Raw genomic sequence first — 14,306 nt, 5'->3', positions numbered from 1 at the left:
AATATAAGAAAAAGAAATATGACACAAATAAATAATCAGTATATAGTAAACTGAATAAAACCTGGCCTAGACCACATTAACAGCTGTTTGAGGCAATACAAAAAGTATTATTAAAACCGTATGTAATGGGAAAATACAGTTTTTGCTACTACGTGCAGTTATTCACAGTTTTCATTGTGTGTTTCATATCCTCTTTTAATGAGAGCTGCTCTCCTCATACTAGGGAGTAACTGTCCTTGCATATGTTTTGGAGCATCATGACCCAGCACAGGTGCAGATGTTCCCTTTCTTTTGATACACTCGTATATATGTTTTGTGAAGTCTGACGCTAGTTCAGACAGAGTTACAACCCTGCATTGAACAGACTTGTTCTCTGCCTCTCTGTGCAAAGATACTAAATTCACTTTTATTTTTGTTGCTTCAATGGATGTCTGTTATTTAAAAAGATAATTTTCCACGACAGTTACTACACATTTGATATAATGTCTGAATGCAACATACAACTGTCATTTTGAAATAAACTGCTAAAAACCTGACTTCTCTGAGTGATTCTAATTAACATGGACTTGTATGTTTGTGTCAGTGACGTAAACTAGACGAGCAGTGACCTCCACACACAAAAGAGGGGTTAAACTGGACAAAGGCTGGTGCAGGAGGAGGGGAATACATAATAACACATAACACAGGGCATCACTGGGGCACTCTGCTAAACAACATGTCTACCACAAATCATACCATGTTAACATTATTCTACTTTGGATTTAACTGATTTGTTTAATTTACACAATGCTTATGTCTTATGCATTTATTACTTTATTTATTTATTCTTTTAAATCACCTGGTCATAAAAATATGTTTTTTAAGAGTTAAATTTTCCCTGCAGTTTGGATGGAATTTTGTTTGATGATGACATACTAGATAGCAGGATTCCTTTACAGAACACAGCACCCAACATTACTTCACAAACATTGCCATTTGACTGGTGTAAAAACTATAATTTATAAATACGATAGATACCATCCCACCACACAATGTAATAATTATAAAAATGTGAAAACTTGTGATAAGCGTGCCTTACCTTGTCCCAGAAAAAGAGATAGGACTGACTAAACTCAAATTCCTCTATGTTAAACTTCTTCATGAAGGGAAGTCGCAGGACATTGAGGCACGAGAAGATCCAACACCTCCCTAAAGTACAAAAAAGTAAAAAATAAATAAATAAATAAGCAACACATTAGGTAGGTTATTAGTTGCATACATATATAAGTAAATCAGCTCCTCTAATGCATCAGACTTATACAATGTTTTGTTCCAGGCATCCAGTATGGGCCCGGGACTCGAAATAGTTAGTAGAAGAGTTTTTGGTCAAATAAAATTTGAAATCACATTTTAAAAAAGGTGTATCCTGTATGCTATTTCTTGAAAATGTTACAGAATAACACATTAAACATATGTGTCTCCACAAAAAAGTATGTGATGTCACCAGGCTAAGCTACAGGTCAGCTTTGTGGAGAGGAGCGTATGCTCACAGAGAATGCATGTTTTGTCCTGGCATTTTATCACTGAAAACATCTGTAATTGAAAGACCATAGATGAATATAGATTTAATGTTATACTGTGGAATATTCCAAGCAAAGCAATAGCATCTCCATGAGTGCATGTATAGGGCACCTTTAAATCACATCTGCATTACATTCATACATCAGGGAATTTAGACATTTATGAACAAATGAAGATGCCTAATGTAATAAAGAGAAGAGGTTGTGGACCTGAGTTCTTCTGGTTGGTGACTGGCTTGCCCTCTGTGGGGATGGAGTGCTGGAAGATGTGCACTGTGTCCTGGACGGTCTGTCGGTGCAGACACACCTCCAGAGGGTCGATACATGTAGACACATTCTGGGCCAAAAGGTAACGTGGCTCCCCCCTCAGCCTCTTCTGAAACAGAGACACCTTCTCCTGGCTCAGACCTGTACCTGCAATAATGACAATACACTGGTTAGAAACAATGGCATCAGATCTAGGTTGCCATAGCAATTAAGTCAATAAAAAAAGAAGAGTTTTGACACACAATATCATTCAATGTTTGTTTCTGTCATTTTTACTACTTTCTACATTTTAAATACATACAGAAAACATCATATATATGAAGTAAGATATATGGAATTATATAGTAAAGAAAAAAGTTTAAAAAACTACATTTTTTTGACAAATCAAAAGGTGGCTACTTTGAGAATTTGAAAATACATAACTACAAAATCCATTATACCTTACTTCATATATTTGATGTGTTCTGTTTGTGTCTAAAGTGTAGAAAGTAGTAAAAATATAAAAAAAAAAACAAATGAGATGAGGTGAGTCCAAACTTTTGGCTGGTAGTGCATATCTTTTGAACGGTGAAAGGTCCTCCTGAAAACCTTCAAATCCGGAAGGAATTGTTGATCTGAAAATCCATGAATAGCTTACATGGATAGAAATAGAAAACAACTAGCATTGTAAATATAAAAGGCAATAATAATCAATGAATAATCAGTACTTTCAAATGAGTATCTAATTTCAATACTAGTTTTAGTATTGATTAGTGTAACATTAGTTTCTGATTTGCACCCTAGAGAAAACCTTTTAGACCCAAATGGTTTACACTAGAGCCCGACCGATATATCGGTTGGCCGATATTATCGGCTGATATGGGCACATGGAGTCATATCGGCTATCGGCCGATATGCTTGCTGATAGGGGCCGATATTTCACGTGGGCATGTGATACATCGTTAAAAATCTTAGACTCTCTACATTCTGTTCATTTAATCCAATTTACAGACAGATAAATGTCCTAATAGCGGTCAGATCCACTGACCCACAGGTTGGCTGGTGTGATTCCAGCTCCCACAGATGAATGCTGTCGTTGTGTCCTTGGGCAAGACACTTAACCCACCTTGCCCACAGTGTCTGCGTACACTGGTGTGTGAATGTGTGTGTGGATGGGTGAGTGGTTCCTTGTTGTAAAGCGCTTTGAGTGCCTTGAAGGTGGAAAAGCGCTATAGAAAAATGTGACCATTTACCATTTAATATGTGGCTCCGCATCAGTATTTATCTACGGAGTCATTTGTCTGTGTGTGTCCATACTGTCCCTGAACACACCACAGAGTCGCGTCATTCACGTGCGTTTGTTTACACCCGCAGTGGTGCGCAACACTGAGATTATATTCTTTTTACGGACAATCGGTTTGAGTCTGGATTAAAAGGACATTTATTAGTGCAGACTTGTGATGTGAGGAGGAGCCTGTATGAGCGGTGAGTGTTGGAAATATGTCAACTCTGAAGCTAGTTTTTGTCATTTGTTATGGGTTAGCTGCTGTAGCTCTCGCACATAAACAGACTGTTTTCTATTGGTCTGTTCTAAAGTGACTATATTGGCCGTATATTTGCTACTGGACCTGCACTGATATGTAAATGAGCTGTGAATAGACGTGTGAATTATGACATTTGCGCATATAATTAATTACCGCGGCGCGCACGTATTTACGGCTAAAGGCTAATAGCGATTGTTTCTTTACTAGTTATGGGTCGGTCGCGAACGAAATGACTCTTAGAGCCGGCTCTTTGAAGCGAACAACGAGGGCCTGATCCTTATTGGGAGTCGTGTTTTCTCTTTCTCTCACTTTTTTTCTCTTCACGCCGTGTGCAGACTCGTGGTTTGACAGCAGCAGCGGCTCAAAACAAAACTTTGAGAAATTTGCGTGTGCATAGGATAAAAAAAAGGAGCATATTTGGCTGTAGTTTAGCATAAAATAAATAAGTCCCGGTTTAGTCCTTTTTCAGTCCTGGTTTGGACCTGGTTCAGTCCTGGTTTGGACCTGGTTCAGTCCTGATTCAGTCCTGCTTTAGTCCTGCTTTAGACCTGCTTGCAACAAAACAATCTGAAGAGCCGCTTGGGAGCCAAAAGAACCAGCAGCTTTTAGTGAGCCGAGCCAAAAGAGCCGGTTCTCTAAAAAGAACTGGAATACCCATCACGAGTGTCTAGAATGTGATGCAAAAATGCCATTAAACCAACCTACTGTCTGTAAATATGATGTAAAGAGGCAGAATAACAATAAATGTTGCCTAAATAAACCCAATTTAAAATCCACCAGAGCCAAACCTAAGTTTTTTAAACAATTCAACATTTACAGTGAATTTTTACGTCACTAAATATATCGGCGATTATATCGGCTATCGGCAGCTCCAACTCCCATTATATCGGTTTCATATCGGCCACAGCAAAATCCATATTGGTCGGGCTCTAGTTTACACTGTTTTGTTTGTGTTTTGAATGATTGTTCCTGATTGGTCATTGCACTATGAATGTGACACTATTAAATGGAAGCATGGATCAGAACTTCCAAACTCAAAGAGGAATTTCCGCTGGGCTGGGATTTGGCAATGTCCTAATTCCCATGTGTCCTGTGCACTTTGGGTCCAGACAGCTCCCACTTAAAGCCTGATCTATGGGCACTCACACAGTTATATGACATCATGATAATGGCTGGAAAAACCAAGATCAATATTCATAAAAGTACTTTGCATCCTTTATTGAACACACAACAAATAATGTCCGATCCACAAACAACATGGATGATTCAGTGGAAACCTCTGATTATGATTGATAAGGTATAGACTGACCATTTGCAGCAACAGAAAACTAGACTTGTTTCTTGGTTGTAGTCTCAAGGGAGTGTATTGCTGTAAAATCTGACACATAAGCTTTTGCCTCAGCCAACTTCTTTTGGGTTCTGTATGTTATAAAAATATATATCAACAATGCACTATGCAATGTATAATTTTAATTGCACAATGGATTACATTTTCCAAAAATAGTTTATCTTTAACTAATTTTTTAAAGACTGGTGTGTTAAAAATAACCTCTATTTGGGCATAATATTGGAAGACCAAAAGAGAACTAAAGTAAACTATTAAATGTTAGGGACATAAGGGACATGGTTTATGTAGTTCCCTTTTTTAGCTACTGCTGTAACAAAACAATAGTAAGCTTGCACTAATATTACATTATTAAACAAAATTACAGTGAGTCATAGACATTTGATATTGCGCAATACAATAAAAAGGTTTTGTTACATAGTTCCTGGAATCCAGAATACACACTTCTCCAGTACTTTACGAAGATATGAGGGATTTCATCCTGTACTTGCCAGGCCAATTGTTACATACCTAGTTCTGTTGAATACTATTGAGCCTTAGTTACGCCGTGGTATGAACTGATTATATCAATAGTTGTAATAATAATTTTATTATCTTTACAAGAATCACATATAGCTCAACCCTGGAAACTCCTGTGGAATCCACCTGTTCAAAGCAAAACAGGGGAAAAAACACAGTGACAAAATCAGTCCGACACCAACATGGGGTGTACAACTCAAATAATACAGCAATGCAATTAAACATGGGGAGAGACATTGCCTAGTCATGCATGCTGCCTGGAGTTGACCTCTCACTCTCTCAGCTTCTGTTATTTTCCATGAACACAAAGCAGACCTCCATAGAGAAGTTCAGCGTCCTAACTAATCAAGCATCAAGCCCAATATATGAGCTGTTAAGGTGAAAGTAGTTTAGACTGAAAAGTTGACAATAACAACTGACAATTTCCTGCTGGGTAGACAAAAATGCCATAAGTGGGTATCAGTCTTTGACTAAAAAGACCTATAATTAAATCAGAGGAAGGCATTAGACTTGCAGAGACATTGATTGGGAGTACAGACACGGTTTTCTATGGACAGGGGCCAAGTTCAGGCAGCTGTGACTTGCATGTTTGCATATTCCTGGTTACACAACATGTTATTGTTCACAACATAAAAAATCTAAGTTGTACCACTACTTGTATGTGAATTTCTGCTTGAAGTATAACACAAATGCCATGTTAAATCATTTACAGATTTAATTTCAAGTTAAAAAAAACATTAATAATTGTCTAGTGTAACCTTTGTATCTCTTCCACACAAGAAGGTAAAAAACTTTATGTAAAATTGCACTGGTGGAAAAAGTGTGGATGGAACAAAATTCGCTGTTACCAATTACATCCATAACTCTGTATTGCAAGATCTCATTAAAAAAACATAAAACTGTTTTGTTTCTGTACAGTTTATGTCTGATTATTGCGGGTGCTTTTGTTTGTGTCAAAATGAATCGCTGCCACTTTAAAGAGTTTGACAGATGCAGGCATTTCTAACTCCAGTCCACACCGGCTAACAGCCCAAAGCTAACTATTCTTCCTCATTTTTACAAACACAATGTTGTTTCGCTAACAAACAGTGATCGTTGGCTATTCACTGCGTGAATACTAGAATATACCTGCACGATCAGACAAACGATGGTGAAAATAATGGCAGAGAAACGTGCTAGTCTCACATGCTAACTCATTCAATGTTAGCTTAGCCTGCTAGCTTCCTCCACAGCTGTCATCGGGAGCTGTCAAACACAAAGCGCGCTCACATTTCAGGTTAGATCCGTGACAGTGACACAGACGACAGAAAGAGGAACATTTCTTACCTTCCATGACTCTGGGGCTTGAGGAGGTTTAGTGATTTCCTGAAAAGTGGCCGGCTCTTTGTTTATCTCTCACAGACAGCGGTGTGAGAGCGGGGGGCGCTTGTTTAGGGTCTCAGGGTGCGTCTTTGACGTGGCGGTGGGGCGGGGTTAACAGTTCCATTACCGCCCAGAGAGCACACAAAAGTAGTGCAAACTTTTGAGACAATACATTTTTAATTGTCTAACTTCTGCAATAAGAAATGATGGGCTAAATAGTTTACACCAGGGGTGTCCAAACTTTTTTCATCAAGGGCCACATCTCAAAACACAGATGAAACAGAGGGCCGATCGAGGGCCGTAGACTGGAGCTCTAACTTTAACTTCTTAGGTTCTTTTTAAAGACAATGCAGTAAAGTGTATTTACCTTGTTGACATGTTTCGGCTGCTAGCTGCAAGCCATCTTCAGAACTGTCACCGGTGTCAGAACATCACGCCGGCTTAATAAGACTGGAGCTCAATACAGTGAATAATTGAAATTTGTGCATGTGTAACACGTTATAATGAGCTGTCACGCTAAAATCCTTAAAAAATACAGACTAAATATTAAATATTCGCTTTATCAAGGTAGATTTTCAAAAAACTTGCAGTAAAATGCTCATTTTTAATTGATACAAGGTAATTTGGGCCAATTCACCTGGAAGCCTGAGGGCCAAGAAAAATTCGTCTGAGGGCCGCATTTGGCCCCGGGGCCATAGTTTGGACATGCCTGGTTTACATCCACATGTGTTAGAATATTATATTACAATAACTTAAGTGATTTCACATCATGGTTTGTTTATCACTGATTTATAAGACTGTAAAGCATTTCTGTGTTTCTTTCAGTGAACCGAGGAAGTCCTGTTACCGGATAGATGACACTCGCATACCTTGACTTGAGGAACAGTACCATTTGTCAGTTTTGGTTTCTATTTCACACAGATCACATGATAGACGCCACATGATCCACATCACACAGCTCTACAGTGTTCTTTTTTTTTTCTTTTTTTTTCTCTCTCTCAGATCTGGTCTAAACTCTTGCCAAATCCCCAGAGAAGATCAGTAGGTCGTATCACTTTGATGCAAATAACCACTGTTGTGTAAAACAATGTAGTATAAAAAAAAGTTTAATAAACAACCAATTACATGGCCTACTTACTCTTACATTTTTCTTTGATTATGCCTATAGAAATTGCTTCATAATCACTTTATAATAACCTAACTTCACCATTGCCTTGGCCTATTTAACTTGTCATCTTATTCAATGAGAAGGAGGGTGAGAAGTTCAATATAAAGTGCAAAAAAAAAACAACAATTCCCATGTGTTGCTGCTTCCCTTTTGGGTGGGGCGTTTATATTGCTGTTCATGAACTTGTTTCTTTCCTGTCATTTGGGAGTGTGTGGGGGTGAGGCCTGTCTATGCGTGTCTCTTCCTTCCTCACTGCTACAGGCAAGACAAGAGCAGCATCGTACTGAGTAAAATGTACCTCACAGACTAAGCCACTAAGGACTACATAATACTACTAATAAACCGGCATTTTGGGAACAGGAGATGTATTGGAATCTGCTCTATGCAAACATCTGTCTCTGCATGCTTTTCTTAGGTAAGTGGGATCATCTTTTGTCCTGGTTTGAGTTTAATTCTGGGGTAGATCTGTTTTTAGTCAGTCTTTTTTTCCAAGTCCTGGTCTAGTCTAGGTTTAGTTATGTGTTTAGTCCCACCTTTGACAAAATCTGATGTGGTGTGTAGGAGGTTTAGAGATAAGACAAAGCAAGAAGACACCCACATTCCTATCCACAACATAAAATAAACATGAAAATCTTCTTGTAAATGGACCAAAATAGTTTTCAGTAATAAGACAACTGCTCACTGCTCACTTTGAGTTAAATATCTACCACGTGCAAGCAGTATCTGTGTGTGTGTCATCAAATGTCACTGGGAGTTCTCCTGATTCCCTAAATTTGCGACGCCCATTGTGGAAATTTTGAGTTTTCACGGTGTTTTTCTTCATCAACCTAAACATGCATCATAATTCTTCAGTGGTAGAAGTACTTCTCAACAAAGTCCTTGCTGTCCACTGATCGTGAAAAGCATGGTACAATGGGTCGATTTGCGAGATATATTTAAGTTATGCAACAGTTAAACAAGAAGATATGTTAGGTATAAGCTGTCTGTGTCTGTGTCAACTAAGGGCATGCTCATTTGTTTGCTACTGGTTTAGACCTGGTTTATAGTCCTGCTTGGTCCTGGTTTAGACTCCTGGTGACGACTTGGGTTGGACCTGTTCCAGTTCTGTTATTTCCCTTACCTAGGTTTCTGTTCTACTTCTTTGGTCTCAGTTTCGTTCTGGTGTACAAGTGTAAGTGGTTCATTAACTGATTATTGATTTGTATCTTATAGGTGCTGCTGCTGAAAATTGCTTTACTGCAGTTTTGAACAGAAGAGCCACCTTAAATGTAGTGACTGGAGAAAGCCTGTCTTTGTCATGTGTGGTCCAACACTGTGGGGAAAAGTTCAAAGGGAAATGGATTTGGAAAAACTCCACAGATGAACCTTTCAGATCTCTCCAATCAAACGAATATCTCAGTCTGAAGAATGAAGATCTGTCCGCAAATCAAACACGCCTCAGTCTGCATTTGTTGACAGTGAAAGAATCTAATGAAGGCTTCTATGGGTGCAGCGTTGAGTGGGACTCACAGGAGATGGAACAGGGACACTTGATGTTTGTCAATGTCACTGTAGGTAAGAGACTACATAAAGTGTGTAGGAGAATTCTATATCCATAGGTTTGGCATAATTTATACTTACAAAACACATTTTTTCTGATACTTTAAACTTGATTTAGGTGTTTTCTTATATTTTTTGCCCTTTGTACATTAGAGGAGTTTTGGCCTAATGTATATGATGGTTGCAAGGTAACAGTCAAGGATGTTGTCATGATTCGAATAAATAAGTAAAATTTGAAAAGTAAAAAAAAGAACAACAACATTCTTATAGCGAAATCTTAAATCTAAATGCTCTGTTCCACCATATGATATACTAATAAATTTCCTTGGGGATAATAAAGTATAATCTGTCAATCTATCTATCTATCTATCTATCTATCTATCTATCTATCTATCTATCTATCTATCTATCTATCTATCTATCAATGTTATGATGTCATGAAGTGGTAGATTTTAATTTAGCAGCTACATTTTACCTTTAGCTCAGAAGAGATTGTCAATTCCAGGGCTGAAATTATCCAAATGATTCTAGTGAAGGTCAATGGAGTTTAAAAACACAGTGGAGCACTTCCTGTATTACCACATAACATCACAAGGTGGTACAGAATGTACAGAATGTGAGAAAAGAACTGAGCCCAAATATGCAGGATTTATGTGTTAAAGATGTGTGAATGAAACAAAACACAACTTCAGCTATGCTTTTGATGAGCAAACAACATTATACATTATTACAATATAGGCAGGCCCCTAAATATTTCTTCAAAAAGAGTAAAAATGAGTTTCTATTTCATGTATTTCCTCTTTTCACAGCTGTGCCATCTGACCGCACTGTGCTGCATGGGATCTTGATTTGCATCTGCACTTTTATTTGTGTCATCATCATCGTGGGTCTGGTGTTTCGCCAGAGGTCAAAGGTCGTGCCTTTTTGCAGGAAATTCGCCCCACTGACATCACCGCGCCCTACGCCCCAGCACTCAGTTGAGTATCAGGCTCCACTGCAGCAGAGCACCCCGCAACCTCCACCCAGAAGACATGCACCCCAGAAAGACAGGGTGATCTCCAAAAAGGGTAAGTGACAAAATACTCATACTATAAAATACCATTACGCATCATCATCAGCAGTACTACTACTACTAATTAGCATATGTGCATTTTTAGACCGGCATACATTTAATTGAACTGACCTGTATCAAGTGTTCTGGTTATTATTTAAAGCCTATCTGAAACCCTTTTTAATGCATACATTTATCAAAATCCTTTCATTCTTAAGATTAGACCTGTACAGGCCTACTGGTATCAGTATTGAAAAAAATTACACACAAAAGTATTTGGCAATATCAGAAATACAGTAATGGTATTTCCTTTCCCTACTAGGACCAGGAATTTATATACACTAAAAACACACTTGTCGTATTTATTTATTTAGATTTTTTTTAATCATTGATATTTCATGTACAGTATGATTAAGCATGAATAAACACTGGCTTTTCATCCTCAACCAAAACTAACCACATCAGTTTTGTGTATTTTTTTCCATATAAATGTCTTGACTACGTAATGCTTATAATGTTTTGATGTCAAATTCTAACTCAAAGCTGCACAAAGATTATATTCACTAAATGTCTTTCTTTTTCACAGCTCCACAGCCCCCACAGAAGACAGAGGTCAGTACACAGCCTTTTCCTGGTTGCCCTTTTCTTTGCCCTAAACTATCACTCTTCACCAGTCTAACCTTTAAAACATTCGTCCCATTGTTTTTTTTATCAGCACCTAGTTAATTTTCAATGCCGTTTGTTTCAGGTGGTGTATGCAGATATTTCCCAGGATGCACTTCTACGGCAGCAGCAGAGGGTCAATGACTCCCAACAGTCCACAGTATACTCCTCAGTCAGGTTCACATAGCTAAAAACAAACTTGTGAACAGTTTTACTTTCCTTGTACGTTTTGTTAAATTGTTGCCTACTGAGTTCAATATTTTAAAATATACCTGGAGTTGTGTTTTGTTTCATTCACACATGTTTGAGTTTACATCTCCAAAGCTCAGAATGCTGTGTTCCACCTTGTGATGTCATGAAGCAATAGTTTTCATATTAACAGATACCGTTTATCTTTGATTCAGTAGAGATTGTAATTCCCGGGCTGAAATCATCCAAATGATTCTAATCAAAATGTATGGAGTTTAAAAACCCAGTGGAGCACACGGTGTAACAGAGAATGTTCTTGTTTAAGAGAAAAACTCAGCCTAAATATACAAAATTTCTGTGTTAAACGTGCGAATGAAACAAAACAAAACACAACTCCAGATATGTTTGGGTATTTGCGACAAGGAAACTACAGAAGAAAACAGAACAGAAATCATAAAATAAAGTAAAATCCCTTTAAATGTAAAAGAATGATAAAATGAAACATGGAGACAACATGACACAAAATACAACATTTTATTTTAGAATAAACTCTCCATGGCACATTACATAACCAAATATACATATACAGGTGGAGACAACTCTTAAATCATATATATCCTCTCTTCTTTAAACTCTATTAATAAGCGTACTCTGCATTTACAAGTGAAAAGGACATCAGTGTAATAAAAGTTCAATAAATTAAGCATTTTTTTAACAGAAATAAGCGCAGGGCATTTTTGGCAAAACCTGCTACAAAACAATGAACAGTGAAACAACTAAAACAATATGAAGCAGTACGTTCCCTGATTCCTTTGAGACAGATCCTACTTTGTTGTATATATATATAATATATATATATTTTTTTTTACAATTATCCAAGTAACCATAAAGTCTCAAGTATCCTCAGTAAAAAAGACTATAGAATTTCCAGATATACCATGGGTCTTGGGTAGAGAATAGTTTTTTGGATTTGAGAATAGTAGTAGTATAATAGTAATAGTAGTATAATTCCAGAAAGAGGTCATTATAAGTTTTATCACAGACAGTAGGTTGTGTTCACGTTCTAGACAGAATTTAACAAAGTATTAATTTTAGATGGAGGGTAGGGGCCTATATAACAAAGAGGTCTATTGTCCCGGGCCCCAAAATTGGAACCTCTGCCTATTAATTAATATTAGAGGGGGGCCCATATGAATCTTTTTGCCCCGGGCCTCCAAATTTCTGTTAACACCCCTGTGGGAAATTCCCTGCTTTTGAAATATTCAAACTTCTGAGTCAGAAATGTTAAAACTTATTATTATAAGGGCTTGGCTTCACAAACCTGCCATATTAATTGTATGGCTTAACATCCTTTCAAATGATAACAATCTTGTCTTTGGGGTTGCATAATGGCACCACTTTCCGAAGCTACTGTGAGAGAATACTTTCACTTTTCTTTATTTGTCACTGAGAATAATTTCCTGCTACTGTTTAGGTTTCCTGTGGTTAGGCCTAGTAATTAGAGATATTAACCACAAACCAGATCAACAAGAGTGCACTCTGACAGTTTGCCACCTGCTTGCCTCCAGATGTTTTGTTTATGTTCCGGTATGGGATTAAACATATCCATCTTGCATTTACTTAATAACATGGGTTTTTATTGACCTAAAAATCTGGATTCGATATGTAATGTGGCCCTCTACGGAGCTGTCTCCGTAGAGATAAATAAGTACAGACTGTGGAACATTCCAGGTAATATCTCCAAGGAGAGGAGCTGGAGCCTCCACCAGAAATGTTACACAATGCACCTTTAAACGATGGGAATTTTAGAATGTTGTGATGTCAGTTATTTTCCATTTTAAAAAAAGAAATAAACGCAAATTGCTATGGCTTAACGTCCTTTTAACTGACAACAAATTTGATATTTCAATAATTCTTTTAATTCTTGACTCTAGTGAGAAAAACTGTCTTGATTAATTTGTGTTAAAAGTGCAATGTGTAACTTTTCTGGTTATGGATGTGCTATTTGTTGATAATGTTATGTATATTATATTTTGAATGCTACACAGTATGGCATTAAACATTTATTAATTTTCATGTGTTTATTTGGTACTGTGATCAGTGTTGCTTCTAAACTAAATTTCTCAATGTGTGGCCATATCGGCTTGTCAAAGCCTGATCCCGTCAGACCTCAGAAGCTAAGCTGGGCCAGGCCTGGTTAGTACTTGGACAGGAAAACCACTGGGAAAATCAGGTGCCAAAGTGGAGTGTTAGTCGTAAAAACTGTAGTTGTGTGTCCTTAGGCAAAGCACTTCACCCAGATTGCCTAGTATGAAAGTAGAGTGTGCGTGAGTGATGGTGGTGGTTGGAGGGGCTGATGGCGCAGATTAGCAGCCTCACTTCTGACAGTCTGCCCCAGGGCTGTACAATAGTCCCTTACCACCACCGAGTGTGGAGTGAATGACTAATGCTCTATAATCTTTATTGTTAAACTGATCTGACCTGTAACTTTGCTTAACCTTTAATGGAGTCAGTGTATCTCAGAGATTGTGACAAGTTTAATGCCAAACTGTGGAACAAGAACAACATTCCCACGGAGACGAGCAGATAACGTACCTACCCAACACCAATAAAGTTACAAAGTGCACCTTTAACATTGTTAGTTATGGTTCCATGTGGATAAGACGAGTAATTCTACCTCCATTTTAAACTTTGGGCCCTTGTTATGGCATTTCGTGAACCCAACCTTATCACAGTCACATACAATGATTAAACATCACTCAAAAAGTCCCAATTATCCTTTGTATTCAATAATGAGCCTTGAGAGAAATGACCAGCTGACCTCTTGAAAAACAAAACATAACCATATATAAAATGTTAAGCAAAGATGAATCAACAATAAAAGAAATCAGCAGCATTAAACCTACTTCATTACAGTTATCTAGTTCACAGTTGGTGCAATTTCAGACTAGTTGTATTGTTGTGTATTTAGCAATTACTACTAGTATCTATAGGTTATTTAGAGTAGTACATCAGTCAGAAAAAAATATCTAATTCAAGTTTATGTCATTGTGGTTCACCTTTTTTACTTGCTCAAAATGCAGATTAAAATGGATCTAATGCCCATTGAAATTCATGTATT

General features: G+C 37.6%; 2 protein-coding genes across 2 annotated transcripts in view; one reads left to right on the top strand and one right to left on the bottom strand.

Moving 5' to 3' along the window:
* Positions 1–6,695, bottom strand: part of blmh (bleomycin hydrolase) — a 31,204-nt gene extending 24,509 nt beyond the window's left edge. The window contains exons 1-3 of the mRNA XM_020923966.2: positions 6,540–6,695; positions 1,770–1,973; positions 1,079–1,188 (exon numbers count right to left, since the gene is read on the bottom strand). Of these exons, the coding sequence (XP_020779625.2) occupies positions 1,079–1,188; positions 1,770–1,973; positions 6,540–6,546 (321 nt within the window). The 5' untranslated portion in view covers positions 6,547–6,695. The remainder of the gene's footprint in view (positions 1–1,078; positions 1,189–1,769; positions 1,974–6,539) is intronic.
* Positions 6,696–7,924: 1,229 nt separating this feature from the next.
* Positions 7,925–11,780, top strand: LOC110159421 (uncharacterized). Its single transcript, XM_020923974.2, has 5 exons — positions 7,925–8,158; positions 8,956–9,297; positions 10,092–10,349; positions 10,920–10,945; positions 11,082–11,780. The coding sequence occupies exons 1-5, from the start codon at positions 8,107–8,109 to the stop codon at positions 11,181–11,183; spliced, it is 780 nt and encodes a 259-aa protein (XP_020779633.1). The 5' UTR covers positions 7,925–8,106; the 3' UTR covers positions 11,184–11,780.
* The last annotated feature ends 2,526 nt before the right edge of the window (positions 11,781–14,306 follow it).

Source organism: Boleophthalmus pectinirostris, unplaced genomic scaffold (genome assembly GCF_026225935.1).
Source record: "Boleophthalmus pectinirostris isolate CB_2022bp ecotype Guang Dong unplaced genomic scaffold, ASM2622593v1 HiC_scaffold_9, whole genome shotgun sequence".
NCBI classification, from domain to species: domain Eukaryota; kingdom Metazoa; phylum Chordata; class Actinopteri; order Gobiiformes; family Gobiidae; genus Boleophthalmus; species Boleophthalmus pectinirostris.
Note: the sequence above shows the minus strand (reverse complement) of the source record. Positions and strands in the feature narration are given on the sequence as shown.

What these genes read in the sequence shown, in the direction of transcription:
- LOC110159421 (XM_020923974.2), top strand. Translation starts at nt 8,107, where the DNA reads ATGTATTGGAATCTGCTCTATGCAAACATCTGTCTCTGCATGCTTTTC. An exon ending in TCTCTGCATGCTTTTCTTAG is followed by an intron (nt 8,159 to 8,955) that starts GTAAGTGGGATC and finishes TGTATCTTATAG; the next exon opens with GTGCTGCTGCTGAAAATTGC. An exon ending in CAGGGTGATCTCCAAAAAGG is followed by an intron (nt 10,350 to 10,919) that starts GTAAGTGACAAA and finishes TCTTTTTCACAG; the next exon opens with CTCCACAGCCCCCACAGAAG.